The sequence below is a fragment of the Papaver somniferum genome, chromosome 1 (genome assembly GCF_003573695.1).
Source record: "Papaver somniferum cultivar HN1 chromosome 1, ASM357369v1, whole genome shotgun sequence".
NCBI lineage: Eukaryota > Viridiplantae > Streptophyta > Magnoliopsida > Ranunculales > Papaveraceae > Papaver > Papaver somniferum.
Window position 1 is genome coordinate 972,812 of NC_039358.1, and position 18,974 is coordinate 991,785.

At 35.3% G+C, this 18,974-nt stretch overlaps 2 protein-coding genes across 2 annotated transcripts; both read left to right on the forward strand.

Moving 5' to 3' along the window:
• Positions 1–1,736: 1,736 nt before the first annotated feature.
• On the forward strand, positions 1,737–3,027 carry LOC113324783 (sphinganine C4-monooxygenase 1-like). The gene is made up of 2 exons (XM_026573075.1): positions 1,737–2,020; positions 2,136–3,027. The coding sequence occupies exons 1-2, from the start codon at positions 1,787–1,789 to the stop codon at positions 2,682–2,684; spliced, it is 783 nt and encodes a 260-aa protein (XP_026428860.1). The 5' UTR covers positions 1,737–1,786; the 3' UTR covers positions 2,685–3,027.
• An 11,452-nt stretch (positions 3,028–14,479) lies between these two features.
• LOC113276881 (cytochrome P450 704B1-like) lies at positions 14,480–17,034 on the forward strand. Its single transcript, XM_026526300.1, has 4 exons — positions 14,480–15,142; positions 15,308–15,982; positions 16,087–16,290; positions 16,376–17,034. Exons 1-4 carry the CDS (start codon positions 14,594–14,596, stop codon positions 16,556–16,558), a joined length of 1,611 nt encoding a protein of 536 aa, XP_026382085.1. The 5' UTR covers positions 14,480–14,593; the 3' UTR covers positions 16,559–17,034.
• The last annotated feature ends 1,940 nt before the right edge of the window (positions 17,035–18,974 follow it).

An 18,974-nucleotide genomic window follows, 5' to 3' on the forward strand; every position in this document is an offset into this window, starting at 1 on the left:
ATGGTATCACAAAAGGTTTACAGATCATTCAAAAGAAATACTTCATGGAAATCAATAATGGCAGAAGGACAAAAATTTGGAAGGATAAATGGGTGTCAGGTTTGAATCATCCACCACCTCCAATGAATGATATGCACAGATTCTATGAAAGTGTTGATGAGCTGATCATTTCAAATGCAGGTACTTGGAATATACCTCTTTTACATTCCATGTTTAATTCTAATACTTCCAAAGAAGATATCATGCTTTGGACACCAGCTAAAGATGGGAAGTTCTCAGTTAAAAGTGCTTATAATCACCTCACAAGAAGCTACAATGAGTCTCAAATTAATGGAGCAAATATTCAGCCATAAATTTGGAAAACCCTTTGGAGTTCCAGTGTTGCTCATAGAATAAATCTTTTCTCTTAGAAGTGCATACATGGTTGTCACCCTACCAGATATAAACTAGCAATTCATTACCCTGATCTGGAAACTGAATGCGGAGCTTGTGGAAGAGAAGAGGAAACGATTGAGCACTTATTATTTGATTGCAGACATGCTAGAGCTGTCTGGAGAGGAATCAATATAGATATTGATACAATTAGAGGAAATTGTGGGAGTGTATTTGAATGGGTTCTTATCTTGTTTAGAGTTGGTATTACTGCTACCAATGAACGACTATTGTTCACATGCATGATTGGTGCATGGATTATCTGGAAAGACAGATACGAAGCCATCTTTCAGGGAGTTTCTCTAAACCCCATTTTTTCTATCAATAGAATTCAGTATCATTTAAATTGGCATCTGCATGGAAATATAAACAGTAGTCCGTACAACATTAAAAATAATATCTTTCACCGGTGTCCTCCTGCGCAAGGCATTGAGAAGTTTAATGTGGATACGCCTTTTGATCATAATACTAATCAGAATGGAACTGAGATTGCTTTACGCGATGATGCAGGTAACTGCGATGGGATCAGAGGTAGTTTCAAACATGGAGTCCTGAATCCCGAGCAAGGAGAATTCCTAGCAGTACGAGAAGCATTATTGTGGGCTAAGAAATTGAAGATGGATGATATACATATTGAAGCTGATGCTCAAGTAGTAATCAAAGCTATTACTGAAGACATCTGGGGAGTGCAATGGGAGAAAAGAAGTTTAGTTAGAGAAATAAAACATTTAAGTTTGTTTTTTCAATCCTGTAAATTTATTTTTGTTAGTAGAGATGACAATCAAGTCGCTAACTCAATAGCTAGAAGTGTTAGAGTTTCAGTGTTTGATAAGAAAGATATTTATGATCTTTTAGCTCAAGATCAAAACCACATTCCTGGTTAATCAATAAAATTCTAGTTTATCAAAAAAAAGAAAAAGATGATTTATATTTCTCTCTCTTGTTTCCTTTCGCTAGAACTAATGGTTTGAGGTTACTAAGTACACATACAGTAATATATGGAGGCTGTACCGTAACCAGGTCCATCCAGAGGAACGTATGGCACAATCTAAATCTATGGTTGAGCGCGCGCGCGTACTTTCTGTAATCAGATTTGGACTAGTAGGTCGCGACGTAAGCTATTAAAAAAAAAGACTGAAAGGTGGGAAGATCGGCTGTTCAAAAAGAGAAGAGTCAATGGAAAAAGAATGACAAACGATAGCATGTGTCCAGAAAGAGAGACTTGGCTGAATCCCGGACCAATATATGAGGCCCATGTAATGAGTGAAGTTCCTATAACTTTTGCTATAAATAGGAAACAGAACAGACTTTACTTTCAAACCTTGATCCTTAATCCATTTTGTACTTTGACAAGATGATGTTTTGGGAAGGTTATTTGAGTGATGATGTAATGGGTTTGATTGCTCCAGTAGTTGTGTATTGGCTATACGCAGGAGTTCATCACATGTTACCTCCATTGGAAAAGTATCGTTTACATACAAAAAAAGAATTTGCAGCAAAAGATGTGGTTCCACTCCCTACTGTGATTAGAGGTGTTCTAATACAACAGTTGATTCAAGTCATTACTCTGGCATCTTTAACCTACTTGGTTAGTATTTCAAAATTAACTTAACTTTGCGATTTGAATTTCATATTTTGTTTATAGATCCTAAACCTCGCATACATAGTAATATTTACATACTAGCACACTTTTTCTCTTGCAGTTTGATCGCTCTATGCTGACCACATACAGAGTTGTGGTTCAGCCCTCTATTCCGGTACAAATATTCCAGTTTATTGTGGCCATGCTAGTTTTGGATGCATGGCAGTACTTTGTCCACCGGAAAATGCACACAAACAAGTTTCTCTATAAACACATTCACTCTCAACATCACACTCTGGAGGTTCCTTATGCATGCGGGGCGCTTTATGCTCACCCATTAGAGAGTCTCATCGATACATTCGGCGGTGTCGTCTGTTTCTTGGTTTCAGGGATGACAGCTCGAACAGGTTTATACTTCTCTTCTATTACTTCGATGAAGGCCATTGATCTTCACTCTGGGCTCTGGCTGCCTCCTGGTTTCGGACCCTTCCAACTAATATTCGGGAACAACTCTGCTTACCATGATATCCATCATTACGGGTTGCGAGGAAGAAAGTATAATTACGCACAACCATTTTTCATATTTTGGGATAAGCTACTTGGTACGCACATGCCTTATACCGTTGTGGAACGACCCAAAGGAGGATACGAAGTAAGGCTACTAAAATAATAACGAGCGCGCGTTTGGTCGAGAATGATGCAAATAAGACTCAATGCGTCACAATACATAACCTCGTATTCGAAAAAGTCGACAGGCTTAAATTTTATTGAAATCTTATGTTTTAGTGAATTGGTTCAGTAGCTAGAAATTAAGAGCACAATTCTTCATATTCTTACACTTCAATGTGCTCAATTCGTATGGTTGTTTGGTTTGGTCCACGTGTTGAGTGTGTGTTTTTTAGAAGTAGTTATCAACCTCTCTCTCTGTGTCTTGTCTGTATAATGAGAACTGAGGTCTTCTCATCTGGGTGTAAGTTTCAAGCTATGGATGAATAAAAGATTAATGAAATCTACTATAGTACTGTTAAAATTATCCACCATGCCAAGTTCTCTTGGATTTGTGAAGTGTACATGTATGTCCTCCACAATCCAAATATGTAAGCCGGTGTACGAAAGAAAGAGATTAGCCATTTTCCATCTATTTCCATGAAAAAAATCTTCAAACATTAATTATCATTGTTATGCTTAAAAAATTTATGATTCAAAGATAAAATTCAAAAGTTTTATTAATAGATTTCTGGAAAAATATATAAACCCTCCCATATTTTGGAACTAGAAAAACGAAACCCTACACCCTCCTCTAGAATGGAACAATGATGGAACAAGTGTAGTACAATCCACGAACTAAAAGCTATCCAACTGAAATTTATTGGGATATACTAATGGAGGAAATACGTGGAAATTATTTCAATATCCAACCTTTTCCGAATCAAAATCTTACTTTTTCAACTACTGGAAGAATATTTTAAAGACAAAATGGGTTAAGTACTATGTTCCACAACTAATGTTTGTTTACTAGTCTTTCCTCCGCCTTGAACTCATACATGTAATTATCTCAAAATGACTAATTAATGTGATAAAGCATTGTCCATGATCACTTATTTTACAAACAAATTTTGTAGTTGCAGTAAATCCAACAACTAATACCTCTTTAACAATTTCTTGATCTAAACTTATTTAACATGAAAATGAAGATAAAAATGATGGAAATGTAAAATAAGATACAAAATTTACGTGGTTCGATCAATGTGATCTACATCCACAGGGTTAGGATTCACTATGATTATTGAAATTACATTTGGGTTACATTTACAATCTCCATTAATGAGTATTTAGAGCTCTAAGTTGGTGAAGGAAGAAGAAGGGGATAATAATAATACAAATTCTGTTTTCACTCTCTACAAATGTGTCCTCCTCTAGAGTGTGTCTCCCTTTCTCTCTCCTCTCTTTCTCTTATATAGGTGTTTACATAGTGGATGACAGCTAAGATGTAGTGGGATACAACTAATATTTCCCCCTATTTTTGGATCTCTTGTTACGTTCTCGCACGCTAAGGAAGTGAGTGAATCTCGCACACTAACAAAATGTGTTGTGTGACATTCTGTCCCTACATTTTGCCTCTTTTTTCTTGAATATTGCTTGAAGAGCGATCTTCAAGGAAAAATCCACCTTGTTGTAGTTGTTGGAGTGGGATGCGTGATGTTGGAGTAGTCTTTGATCTTTGTTGATGAAGAAACTACGCGAAAGAATACTTTTTCTTGAAAAGTATGTACTTGCCTCTATTCTTTTATGAAGTTCTGAAGCATTGAGAAGTATATATGAAGTATCATTCCTTGAAGTATGCGAAGTATGAAGTATCCTTAAAGAAGTATAAGAAGTATGAAGTATCCTTGAAGAAGTATAAGAAGTAATAATCCTCGAAATATAAGAAGTATGTGTCTTTGAATGCGAAAAAGTTGTATTGCGAACTAATCATGAGAAACTATTGCTCCATGTTCTTTGCCTCGTGCTATGCTGTAATGTAAATAAGAATTTAGATTAGTATTCAACATTTCTTTTGTAAAAAAAATCATTTATTTGCAAGTTCAAATCGTTTTTGTTTGTTTTGATTTCCTTTGAATGACTTGTTTCGTCTCATTTGACAAATACTTCTCATGGAAATGATCGCTGAGGTCTTATTTTGCTCCCTACTTCTCTCCATGTTAAATACCATATCATTTGAAGCAAAGCAAATATTCAAGAGAAATTCTAAAACTTGATATCTGCGAGATTTTTCTCGATTTTTGTAATTGTGCGATTGTATCGCGTTTTGTAAACCAAATCAAAAATCTTTTATTTTCTGTATAAGTAAAATGTTATAGTAAAGTGGTACTTAGGTTTCATGTGATTTGATATTGTTGTCAAAGAAGTGAATAAATGTCGCGCAACAAAAAGAAGTATGAGAAGTGAGACTTGAACCCTTGACTTGCCTATTGCATTTTCTCGCACTATACCAACTGTGCTAAGCCTCTCATGCGAAATAATCAAAGACCAACTTTGTGAGAACAAATTCTGTATAAATTTCGCGTAACAAAAACAAATGTGTGAAAGGCAAGAATCGATCCCATGACCTGCTCCTTGCGAAGTACCGCACTGACCAACTGTGCTGATTCTTTTCTGTGCAAAATAATCAAAGATCGTACGAACTAATCAAATGCCAAGTGTGCGAACCCTCTCATGCGAACATCTAGACCAAGTGTGCGAACCATGCTAACCCTCTGCGAAGTAATCAAAGACCAACTCCTCCTCTACTCTCCGAGATAAATGTGCGAAGATGAAAAAATATGTGTGTTGGGATTCAATTACGCGACCACGAACGCACACGCTGCCGCCTTAACCAACTGTTCAAGCACCTCTATGCGAAGTAAACACTTAATGTTTTTTTTTTGTTTTTTTTATTCGTCCTTGGAGATGAGAAGAAAATGAAAAATATGTATTTGTGCGAATTCGAACCCGTGACTTATTGCTTGTTCGCTCAACCTTGAATCATCTGTGCGAGTTTCTGTTTGTGACAGAAATCACAGCGACAACATATTGTCCTTATCTTCGACTTCCTTCACTTCTTCCACATTTCCCTCTTTTTCTTGTTGTTGGATTTCTGCGAACTTCAACATCATTTGTCTTCTGAAGATGAATTTCTTCCACTGAAATTTCATTTTTGCCTCTGAATTTATAGATCTGGTAAGATTTATTGCAGGTAGGATAAAATCCTTTACCCTTCCCTGTTTCTAGCGCCAAAATGTAGTTGTTGGAAATTCCACAACTAACACCCCTTTAAGAATTTGTTGATCTGAACTTATTTAACATGAAAATGAATATAAAATGATGAAAATGTAAAATAAGACACAAGATTTACGTGATTCGATCAATGTGATCTACATCCGCGGGGTTAAGGTTCACTATGATTGTTGAAATTACATTTGGATTACATTTACAATCTCCATTAATGAGTATTTGGAGCCCTAAGTTGGTGAAGGAAGAAGGAGATAATAATAATACAAATTATGTTTTCTCTCTCTACAAATGTGTCATCCTCTAAAGTGTGTCCTCTTTCTCTCTCCTGCCTTTCTCTTTATATAGGTGTTTATATAGTGGATGACAGGTAAGACGTAGTGGGATACAACTAATATTTTCCGTTATTTTCGGATCCCTTGCTACGTTGTCGCACGCTAAGAAAGTGAGTGAATCTCGCACACTAACAAAATGTGTTGTGCAACATTCTGTCCCTACAAATTTATCTCATGTTTGCTTGTATATTCCCTTGATATCTGTTTTATCTCGTAGTCTTTTTGTTTTTGATTTATTTTTTTTTTAATCAAAAGGAAAAGCTATCCGGCAGTTTGATGTGATGCATGGACTAAAGAATATTCCAAAGACACAGAAGTTGAATGCCATGTTCCTAGTTTAGATCGACAACAACTGGTTTTCTACTAGTCTTACTCAATTATGACGAAATCTATGAGATTCCATTTCATCATTACTACACCTTTAAACCCATACATAAGTTATATAGTCTCACAATATCAAATGATCGATATGATGATGAAGATTGGCCAAAAATTATTAATTACCGATAAAGCCTGGTTATCTGCTCTTTTTATTTTTATTATTTGAAATAATCTACTCTTTTTATGTAGAAACGTATGGCTATAATTCCTTTTTTTGATGGAAAAAGAAATATCTTAATCAAGCAATAAAGTGCATAAGATTTATAATATCTTTTTTCTCAAAAATATTGAACATCACACTGGATTGAGATATCCTTAGCTGAATTTAGGTTGAGGAATTCCGAATATTCTTTGCCCGCCCTTCCATAGCCACCTTGTCCGCAGCTGAGTTATATCTTCTGTTAATATATAACACCTGAGCTTGAGGGAGTTTTTGCATAATTGTTTGAGTCTCCTTTATGGTGTTTTCTGCACTCCAATCTGATATTTTACATTCCTTATTGATGGTTTCAGCTAGCATTTTGCAATCTGTAACTAAAGTAACACTAGATAAAATATTGTCACTCAGCCAAGAGGCGGCTTTTAATAAAAGTTTTGTTTTCCACCGAATATAGGATGAAATCATATCCCATGGTTGAATTCTCTTTTCTAAAAGCCGCATCTATGAATAGAATCCAGTCTGATGTTAATCTTGACCATTTTTCTTTATATATATTACCTTGTTGAACCTTTTTCTTCTTCTCAATATTCTCTTGAGGGTATTGTTGTAAAAATTTTCTTATTTGCTCCATAAGAGAATTTGGGTTTGGTTTAATTTTATCAAAAACTACTGAGCATCTATATTTCCATATAAACCAAGAGATTGTTGCAATTTTATCAGAGAGTTTCATGAGATATGGTCTCGTAATCCACTCTTTAATCCATGTTGTGATCGAATCTGTATCATATCTTGAGTTGACCACATCTAAAGAAATCCAAAACCAAACCGCTCTATCAAAATGGAAAGATCTTAGTAGGTGTTGCTCTGTTTCTGACTTTGAGCGTTACACAATGGGCAATCCGTAATGAAATCTTTGTTATGTGCTCCAAGTCTTGCATTTTTTTGGAGAGATTTTTGAGCTAATTTCCAAATGAATAACTTTATCCTTGGAATCACTTTAATTTTCCAAATCTTTTGCCAAGGACTTCCACTGAGTTGTTGTTTTCTTGGTCTTGGTTAATAAGAAAATTGTAGACATTTTTTGCAAAGAAAATTCCTGAGGATTGGTGTTTCCATCTAACCTTATCTTGTTCTTGACTATTTGGAAATATGGCTAGAATTTTTTCTTTTACATCATTCGTGAAGAGAATCTCTAGTTTATCTTGATCCCAACCTTCTTCTTTTGTCACTCACCCTTTGTGGAATAAGCTCTGTAGAACTAGTTGGTTTTTGAATAGTATTTTCAGTAGGAATCCATTTATCTTCCCAAATTCTAAGCGAAGCTCCATTTTTGACTTGCCAAACGAAGTTTCCTTTTACGAGGCTTAACCCTTTTTGTATGCTTGTCCAAATCCAGGATAAATTTGTTTTTGTAGAACCTTCTAATGGGTGGTTATTAGGAAAATATTTGGCTTTCAATAATCTAGCCCAAAGTTGATTGTTCTCTGAGATAAGTCTGCTAGCCAGCTTCGTTAGGAGGGAAATATTGAATTGATGTGGGTTTTTAATTCCAAGTCCTCCTTGTGATATTGGTTTGCAAATGCTGGTCCAAGCCTTAAAATAACCTCCTCTTTTTTTGTTCTTATCTTTATTCCACCAAAAGTATCTTTGGATTTTATCCATTTTATCTAGGGTTTCCTTAGGAAGGTCAAGGATCTGCATCTGGTAGGTAGGGTAGCCTTGTAGAACCGATTTTATCAGCACCGTTCTTCCAGCTTGAGAGAATAATTTCGATTTCCAACCTTGCAGAGTATGATAGGACTTTTGTAGAAGGGGTTCAAATTCTCCTTTCTTTTTTTATCAAAAAAAAAGCGGCGTTCCTAAGTATTTATCATTTTTTGTCATCAGAGGGACTTTTAGAATTTTCTCAATAATTTTCCCATGTTTCGGATGAATTCTATGGCTGAAATATATTCCGGATTTTGAAGATTTATCATTTGACCCGTAATTTCACCAAACCTGGATAAGATGTCTAGACTATTTTTTGCTTCGCCTAAGTCGGATTTTGTGAAAAGGAAGTAATCATCGGCGAAGAAAAGGTGGGAAATGTTGGGATCACTTTTTTTAATCTTTAGACCAGAAATTTTCTTATCAGAAACCTCCTTTTCTAGAAGTCTAGAGAGGATTTCCATGCATATTAGGAAGAGGTATGGATATAGAGGGTCACCCTGTCTTAGCTCTCTAGAAGTTTTGAAATTTGGACCTGGAGAGCCATTTAGAAGGATGGAGAAAGAAGTTGTAGAGATACATTGCATAATGAGATTAACCCAGTGATTGCTAAAGCCTAGCGCTGTAAGGGACGAATTAATAAAATTCAATTCCACTCTGTCAAAGGGTTTGGAAAGATCTAATTTTAGAGAGAAGTGGCCTTTTATGGCTTTAGAAGTTTTCATAGTATGGATAAGCACATGGGCAATGATAATGTTATCCGTGATTTGTCTACCGGGTAGAAAGGCTGATTGGTTAGGAGAAATTATTTTATTCAGAATTGTTTTTAGACAGTTGGAAAGAATTTTAGAAATGATTTTGTATATAGTATTACTCAGGCTAATGGGTCTAAAGTCAGCTGGCGTTTGTGGGGTGGAAATTTTTGGGATAAGAGTACTGTAAGAGTAATTTAAACTAGGGTCTAAGGTTCCGGATTTAAAGAAATCTTGTACAGAATGGATTACATCTGGTCCTAAAACATCCTAATTGGATTTAAAGAAACCCGGCTGAAAACCGTCAAGTCCTGGAGCTCCCCACTAATTCATATTAGAAATAGTGTTCCAAATTTCTTGGTGCGAAGGTATGATGGATAGAGAAAATTTTCCTCTTCAGAAATACATGGATCAATTATATTAGAGAGGTCTTCCAAGTAATTAAGGATCTGAGAACTGCCTATCTGAGAGAAATGGTTTATCAGAAGCGAATTGATTTGATCTCTTTCAGAAATCCAAAGGCCTGAAGGTTCTCTAAGAGAATGGATAACATTTATTTTTTTTCTATTAGAAGCGGTGGCGTGGAAATATTCTGTGTTTTGATCATATTCCTTGAAGAATTTATCCCTAGAAATTTGGTGATAATAATCATTTTTAATCTTATACCACTCACCTAGTTCTGTTTAAAGTTTTTTAATTTTTTCTAGATTGGCTGCAAAATTACCGGATTTATGAAGGGAATCAATTCTAATGTTTAAGGATTTTATATTTTTGTGAATATTTCCGAATATATCTGAATTCCAATGAGATAGGTCTGTAGACATAAGTTGAAGTTTGGAATGGATGTTATAATTCTGAGCATTACTGGAATGGAAAGACCAAGAATTAGCAATTAATGAGGAGAACGAAGGATGAGAAAGCCAGGATCTAATGCATATAAAAGGTTTTTGTAATATTAGTTTTTCTGGGTATGAAACAAGCAAAAGCAGAGTGTGATCTGAACCTACTTTAGGAAGATGACTTACCTTGGGATTGGGGAAATTTTGCATCCATTGAACTGATGTCAGGGCTCTGTTAATTCTTTCACATATATTGGCGTTGCCTTGTCTGTTATTTAACCATGTAAAAGGAGCTCCCTCATATCCCGCATCCTAAAGTCCCATTGAGTCGATGGTATGAATTATGATAGACTTGTTGCTGGAACTAGTTTTGATTTCTCCTTGTTTTTCATATGGGTCCAGAATCACATTTAAGTTTCCAATGAATAACCAAGGCTTGTTTATCTGTTGTGCAATGTTAGATATATAAGACCATTGTTCTATTTTGTCTTCTGATTCCACTGCACCATAAACACATGTTAAAATCACCTCATTTTCTCTAATTTTTATATCAAAGTGACATACATTTAAGTTAGATGAAATCAACTTCAACTCTATATTATTATGCCAAGCTACTGCTAACCTTTTTGCGATTCCCATGGACGGAACAGTAAACCAATCATTGAAATGGTATTTTTTTTAAAACGGCTCCATTCTAGATAATGGGGCTTTGGTTTCAGCCAGAAAAACAATATCTAGCTTATAGTAAGAATTAAGATGATTGAAATGGTCCTGAGTTATAGGAGTCCCAATTCCTTGGACATTCCAAAAAAGAAGCTTCATAACTGAATCAGAAAAAGACTACCAGGCCATTATAAAAAAATAGAGACAGAAGATAAAACCAAAACCAACAAAGCTGGCTGTAAATTGCTAGGAAAACACAAGAAACAAAATGAAAGAACTGGCAAAGAAGGGGGTCTTAGAAGTGAACACAAGTGTAAGTAGTAACACAGAAAAAAACCTGTGACAGAAGGACTACACATACTAGGAGAAAAGGCGAATTCGAAAACAAAATTAGACTGGTAGAAAAGCGCCCCAGGGGAAATAAAGGAATAGTTCAAAGACTAGGAGAAACCAGAGATGGGTTAAGATATTCCCAGTCTGGAAGGTTAAAGAAAACAAAAAACTGTACTGAAAAGAGTAATTCAAAAACTAAAACAATACATGTGACAGTTAGAGAATTAAAACCAACTTCACAGGAATTATCACTTATTCTGGAGAAATAAAAAAGAATTAAACTCTTTGTTTACCAGGAAAGCTATATCAACAAAACTAACTTTGGCCAATGTTAAACTAAAATATCATAACTTCAATTAACCAGGGTAGGAAAATAGAAAGCTATATTACAAGGGACTAGCAAAAGAAATTACATAGAAGAAAATACAAACCAAGGGAAAATAGAAAGCTATATGTTATATTACAGGGTAGGAAAATAGAAAGCTATATGCTAAAAGAAAACTATATTACAAGCAAACTACTAAAAAAGCAAACCAAAAAACTAAAGATATAATAAAAAACAAGACCGGAAGCTAGTAATATATCACAAAAAAAAACATATAAGCCCTAATGGTTTCCTGATGATGTATTTCAAGATATGGATATTCACTTTGAGTTGGATTTGTCATTTCCTTGTACTGCGCCTGAGCTTGATTGACCTTTGAACCATTTGTGTGGAGGATCCGTAAATGTGACAGTTGGTTCAATAACTATAACATCTCTAGATTCAGCTGTTGCAGTGTTTCTTTCAACTTCATTTACCCTCAGTATTTTAGATGCTGGAAAATTGATGTATTCATTGGAATACTTCTCCATTATATTCCAATTGTTCCAGTAGTCTTGTTTAGCTGGATGAAGTTGATGCTGTGATGAGGATGGTACACTATTTGTATCTGGAGGGTCTAAGAAGTCCAACATGTTGTGCACTTGTTGAAAAGCTACATGATGTGAGCTTTTATCTTCTTGACTTGTTATCTCTTCATCTAACTCTCGCTTTTTTCACCATGGCTGGGTGTACTTCCTCCATATTGTCATATACAAAAGGATCATGATTCTGAATTTCAGCTTCTTGTTGATGTTGCATGGCTTCCCTGTGAGCTTCCATTTCATCTTGTTGTAGTTCAGCTTCTTGAAGTTCTGCTTGCTGTTGTGCAATCTCAAATCTTGCATATTCACTAATCTTATGGCCAATCAGATCATTGTAACCACATAATAGTGTTGGGAAATTATGGATTCAAAGCTCACCCATTGAAATTATGGCTATAATTCCTTCATATTTGATAGTTCGTTGTGATGCATTAACTAATGAATATTCCATAGAAAACGGGAGTTGAATGCGATGTTTCCAGTTTAGACCGGCAACTACTGGTTTGTTACTAGTCTTACTCAATATGGCGAATCACTGAGGTTCTGACGAATGTATACAAAATCTCATGACGAATCTCTAAGATATTTTTTTCCTTGAAAATCGGAGATATTATGGAAAAAAAAGAAGAAGAGGAGATTCTGACAAATGTATGCAAAGTTCCGATTATTATGATATGTGAAGCACCGGCACACCGGTATTGGTGCCGTGTCCGCGTCCGACGCGTGTGGGACACCGACACAACGCACATATAAAAATCTGTACTCTATTTTACTAGTTGGGTAATCTAGTGTGTCACGCAAACTAGTATAATAGTTAATTTTTCTACATATGGACCAATCTAACAGCATAAAATTGAGTTTTTTTCATATAATTGTGTGATTAATGTATTTGATATATCACAACACTATGATTTTAGTATATAAAAATTATTTAATTAATAAATATATATAAACGAGTCTGTGTCCTAATGATTTTGAGTTTTGGAGATTCCTGTATCCGTGTCGCGTCGTGTTTGTGTTCCGTGTCCGTGTCAGTGCTTTCCAGATTATGATAAGTCTTTGAGAATTTTTTCTTTCTGAACATTGGAGATATTGTGAAAACAAGAAAGAAGAGGTTCTGACAAATGTACATTATAAAAGTTCCAAGAAAAAACTGGGAACAAAAGCAGACAGAGACTCTAGAAATGTACATCAGGAATTTATGAGATTCTATACTTCCATGATTACTACACCTTTAAACCCATACATATAATTATATATCCTCACAAGAGGGACCGATATGATGAAGATCTTCCAAAAATGATTACTTAATGTGAAAAGTATGGTTCATAATCAACTTTTTTTGTTGGTGGTGTTATTCGGCTTCCTATTCTCCACCCTAGTTAGTAATTCGGGATTCGGCAAACGTACGGAACGGTAAACGTACGAGTATTATACGGTTTTGTAAAATCCAAATTCGGTACAAAATTCGGTCAACGGGACGTGATTCGTCATTAATTCGGAACGGCATACGTACGTGTATAATTCGATGTAAATGTGAGTTCGGCTCTGAAAATTCGGTATCTATATATAACAAATAATTTGTATTTATAAGGTCATAGACCAATTTTTATGCATGTGTGAGTTATTTAAGGAAAAAATAAACTCAATATGATGATATTAATAATATATACAACACTGGTTATCCAAGAGGACGTCGTATGATGGTTTAGATGCTTGGTTAGTGAGTTTGAGATCTCTCTCACCTTCACCTTCAAATTTGTTCAGTCGTTTTTGTTTCTTAAAAATTACAACATGTCTAATATTCGGTCGTGTATGCTCGGGAGGCAGTAAAGCCCAAAAAATGGAGTCTTTGAAAAGTAAAAGCTAAAGAATTTATGGCGAATTAAGCGGACGTATCATTCGGGATACGTAAAATTCGTGAACGATTCGCGAATAATCCGGGAATGCCACATAATACGTGACTTGGGTTCGGAGTTGCAAACGTACGTAAATAAGACGGTAAAATTCGTGATACGGAAAAATTCGCGAATGATTCGCGAATCATTCGCGAACTTACTAACTAGGTTCTCCACCTCCCTGTTTTACTCCCTCTAATTTAAACCCCACATTCAGAAAATGGTGAACCCCATCTACCTAAATGTGATCCAAATCGTAGATGTGTGGTGTAGATTGGAGGGAGCAAAGTAGGGAGGTGAAGAATATGGAGGCGGATAGCATTTCCGCTTTTTTATATACATATAATCCCTTGATATCTGATAGTTCGTTGTGGTGCATTGACTAATGACTACCTGTTGGTCCTCTCTTTGATAGTACGTTGGGATGCATTGACTAATGGATAGTCCTCTCTCAATCTGTCTTCCAATATACCACGTCCTCTAATGATTGAGTTTAGAAATTTCAATTTTTGAAAGGTACATCAGTCATTAGTAACAAAAAGAACAAGATTTTCTTCAAAAAGTAAAAGTGCAGTACAAGAGAAAAGAAGAAGAGCATATGCGCGGCAACATGATGCATTTTTAGTAAAGGTGGATCCACGCCACTTGATGCAATCTCTCCCGGATACTAGCTGCTATATATATGAGAAGATTGCACTATAGTCGGCCACACTCTCAAAACTTTTAACTCTCCTTTGGATGGTATCAAATTTTCTCTACAATCAAGTGTTTTTTTCTAACTTTCGTACCTGAAGTTCGAAACCACACTCAATATCTTTAGCTTACTGGTTTTCCATGGAAACAGTAGATCAACTTTCATTGTTCTCATCATCAACACTTAATGAAAACAAAATTGAAATCAGTATTGTCTTGGTTAGTATCGTGTTAGCTTACATCTTCATGCACAGATGGAATCAAAGGAATCTAAAAGGCCCCAAATCATGGCCATTCATTGGGGTACTAATAGAACTTCTTAGGAACTACCAAAGAATGCATGATTGGTTAACTGAGTACTTTGTTGAATCAAAAACCTTGACGCTTCAACTGCCATTTATAACTTCAGTTTACGTTGCAGATCCCGCAAATGTTGAACATATTCTCAAAACCAACTTCCCCAACTACCCAAAGGGTGAAGATTTTCAAACATGCATGAAAGAGTTGCTTGGAGATGGAATATTTAATGCGGATGGAGAGATATGGAGGCAACAAAGAAAGACTGCTAGTCATGAGTTTGCATCTAGAAACTTGAGAAATTTCAGCACTGTTGTTTTCAGAGACTGTGCACTAACTCTCTCTGGTATTTTACACCGGGCATCACTCCATAACAAAGAAATCGATATGCAGGTCAGTCACTAACTCTCTCTGGTATTAGACTCAGATTATAGGAGTTCTAAGCTTTTTTACGAAAATCTACATTTTTTTACATAGCAAAAAGCATCTTGCAGTACATATTCATGTAAAATTCTCCTGGTGGATGCTTTATGTAATGAAAAGTTTGTTATTTGTCAGGAACTGTTGCTGAGGATGAATCTAGATTCTATATGTAAAATTGGATTTGGAGTGGACATTGGAACTTTGGCTCATGAATTACCCGATAATCGTTTCGCTAAAGCTTTTGAACAAGCAACTGGTGTCGTATCTTTTAGGTTCAGTAACCCTTTGTGGAAATTGCAAAGATTCTTTAATATTGGGTCTGAAGCATTATTTGTTCAAAGTATCCAAGTTATTAATGAATTTACATACAGTTTAATTCGTAAAAGAAAAGCGGAGTTACAAGAAGCTAAGGCAACTGGTGATAATGGTGACAAGCGAAAGCATGATCTTTTATCAAGATTCATTGAGTTGAATGAGAATCTTGAGTTGAATGGTGACAAATACCTTAGAGATGTCATCTTAAGCTTTATTTTAGCGGGACGTGACTCAACGGCATCAACATTGTCTTGGTTGATATACATGATCATGAAGAATCCAAATGTAGAAGAGAAGATCTACGAGGAACTTATAGCCTTCGAAGAAAACCAAACCAAAGAAATGACTGCTTATGATCCTAAGGACCCAACAAAATCATTTCCTGATAAATTAAAACAATTTGCAAGTCTATTGAATTATGATTCACTTGGAAAGTTATCTTACATGCATGCAACAATCACTGAGACACTACGGTTGTACCCTGCAGTGCCCCAGGTACCAAACCCTCTATCGAAGCCAGATTTTGAGGATTTTTACATATTGTTTTACTAATATAGTATCATATGAAAGTAAAATAAAGTTTCCTACTACACTTGCAGGACTCGAAAGGAGTATTAGAAGACGATGTTTTACCCGATGGAACAAAAGTGAAAGCAGGTGGACGAGTGGTTTATGTTCCATACGCCATGGGGAGAATGGAGTACAATTGGGGGCCGGATGCACTGTCTTTCAACCCCGATAGATGGTTCAACAAAGAGGGTTTATTTGAAAGTGCATCTCCATTCAAATTCTCAGCATTCCAGGTAGGAATCCAACTCCAACGAAATGTTGGTTATATTGACAGTTGTAATATCAATGCTTAAATGTGTGAGACTCATGCTGTTGCAGGCTGGACCAAGAATATGCCTAGGGAAAGACTCATCATATCTACAAATGAAGTTGACGTTTGCTATCTTGTGTAGATTCTTTAAATTCCATTTGGTTCCAAACCATCCTGTTACGTACAAAATGATGATAACTATAGCTATGAAGCATGGGTTGAAGCTCACCGTAACTACCAGGCCATCTTGAAATGGTTCGGTAAGAAACATGAAGGGCCTTGTTATCTTGCCCACGTATGCACAAAATAAAGACTCGTGATTAGTCTACCTTTATATTGGGCATTTTAACTTTTGAACTTCTATGAATGTATTTTTATCTATAGAGAGGGTAATGCTTGCGATGATTTCATGGAATAATGGAGCTGCACAACTATAGAGGAATAGTGGTTGCTCGAACCACCAAGTATGATTTAAAATGTAATGAGGGTGGTCGACAGAGATGTCTCGTTTACTTATTGTTTTGCCTAGCTAGTTCAGTTTTCTTATTATTTTCTCTTTGGAGGTCAGGTTTTTTATCCCCTTCTTGTCCTTTCTTTGGCTTTTTTTGTTCAATAAACGCCTCTCTTTAGCTTTGCTTAAAAAAGGAGTAACTCATTGTGTCCCACTTTTTTTTGTCTGCATTGAGAAAGTGTAAGAAATAAATCGGAAATGCTATTGTGCGTCCTATATAACGCCCTACTCAGCGCCCAAGATGATGTGGCAAGCCTAGCTGTCACAAATTCACGGGAATGTGTTCTTTCCGTTTTTTTGTTTTTTTTATTCTTCTTTCCCCCTGTTTTCTCGTTTATGAACAAAATTCATTCTTTCCGGTTTCTGAAAAATCATGGAAATCATCTCGATAATTAATTCAAACTCATCCCATCAGAAATGCGAAATTGATTAACCATCCCTGAAAATGCATATCCTATTGACATTTTAGAAAACCCAAAATGAAACGGATTAACCTAAGAGTACAGGATGCAAGTGGAGGAACAGAAGAAGTTCAAAGGGAACGTATGCACCAAAACTCTTTTTTTTTTAACTCAATTTTTATAACCCAAAAAATAAATAGTCGTAATAGAAGATAAAAATTTTAGGAAAACAATTCTGAAATCCTCTTAGATATATACTTGGTAGAAAATAAAAATTCTAGGAAAATCATAAATCAATCCTAATTGAATTTGAAACGATTGTCTTTCTTTGAAGTAGAATTATTTTTTAATTGAATCTCTATACGAAAACATCAGACCATTTTTTCAAAAACAAATCAAAATTGAACAACATTCATCTGTTCTCCGTACTTCTATCTAGAAAGGTGTTGACTGTTAAGAGAAGAAAACGATAGAAAAACAAGGCTTAATTGGGGGCCCCAAAAAATAATTAGTGGCCTCACACCAGAGGACGAAAAAGGTCATTAAAACCTATTTTGAGTCACTCTTTATTCAAAAAATTTTAAAATGACTAAATTTCCCTTAATTGGTTAGTGTTAATAGGTAATTAACTTAAGTTAATAGTATAGTTAGATTAAAATCAGACTTTAGAATTAAATAATTTTGTGTTTTTTTGAGTAGAGAAGAAGAAGAGGAGATTTTAGAGGGATCATAGACACTATGTCAAAATTCAGAGAAAAAATCGTTAATGTCGGGGATCTATTTCCTGCCGATTCCCAAATGTCGTCATCATATTGTCACAAAAGTAGATGACTCAAACCTGTAATTTTTGCAGGTTATGAAAAATCGTCAAGATACAATTTTATACCATAACGATTCTAATTATCATTTTATCTTTTTGATAAAAGGATCGTTATCATTTTGTCAAGGAAGGGCCATTATATAACAAAATTGAAAAAGAGTACAAAGATCAAAGGATCGTTGCACAACGCTTTGTGCGTTAACATTTTTTTCATTAGTGGATAACTAATGTACAAGAGTCGTTATCATTTTTCTCCCTACATAAACGACTCACATTTTTGTCATTTAGTGGATAAGTAATGTACAAGAGTCGTTAACGACTCAGCCAATAGTCGTTATCATTTTTGGTTATATACTATAACGACCCTTCCATTTTTTTCGGTCGGAGTGGTGATTTTTGGTTATATAAAATCGTTAGTGTATAAAAAGGGGTCGTCATATTAGGGTTGTTAATTGGTTCTATTATATATTGACGATTCTATTCGGGGGAAAAAATCTTAAACCCAGAAAAAAGGGTCCTTATCTCCTTCACCTTACACATTAACGATTTTTCATACAAATCACATGAAGATGAAAAATTGTTAGGGAATATAAGTATCGAGGTTGACGACCCTTATTCTGCAATTGCTATTTTTCAGTTAAAAACCGATTATTATTTTTTTTGAGGAGGAGAGGAATGATTATTTTTTTGGGTTTAAAATGAAAATGAGTTTAAAGTTAAGGGTTAATAGAATTTTAAATTTAGGTTTAGTGAAGGATAAAATAGTATTTTCATTATACTTTGGGGCGGGAATAAATTATTTGTGGTGGGAATAAAATGGCTAAGACCCCTAATTATTTTTCGGGGCCCAATTAAACCTTGAAAAAGCATCCTTGAACATAGAGAGAATGCTATTCACGTGATTTTTTACACGTCACCACCCCACATCATTTTGG

What these genes read in the sequence shown, in the direction of transcription:
- LOC113324783 (XM_026573075.1), top strand. Translation starts at nt 1,787, where the DNA reads ATGATGTTTTGGGAAGGTTATTTGAGTGATGATGTAATGGGTTTGATT. An exon ending in TGGCATCTTTAACCTACTTG is followed by an intron (nt 2,021 to 2,135) that starts GTTAGTATTTCA and finishes TTTCTCTTGCAG; the next exon opens with TTTGATCGCTCTATGCTGAC.
- LOC113276881 (XM_026526300.1), top strand. Translation starts at nt 14,594, where the DNA reads ATGGAAACAGTAGATCAACTTTCATTGTTCTCATCATCAACACTTAAT. An exon ending in TGTACCCTGCAGTGCCCCAG is followed by an intron (nt 15,983 to 16,086) that starts GTACCAAACCCT and finishes CTACACTTGCAG; the next exon opens with GACTCGAAAGGAGTATTAGA. An exon ending in TCAAATTCTCAGCATTCCAG is followed by an intron (nt 16,291 to 16,375) that starts GTAGGAATCCAA and finishes ATGCTGTTGCAG; the next exon opens with GCTGGACCAAGAATATGCCT.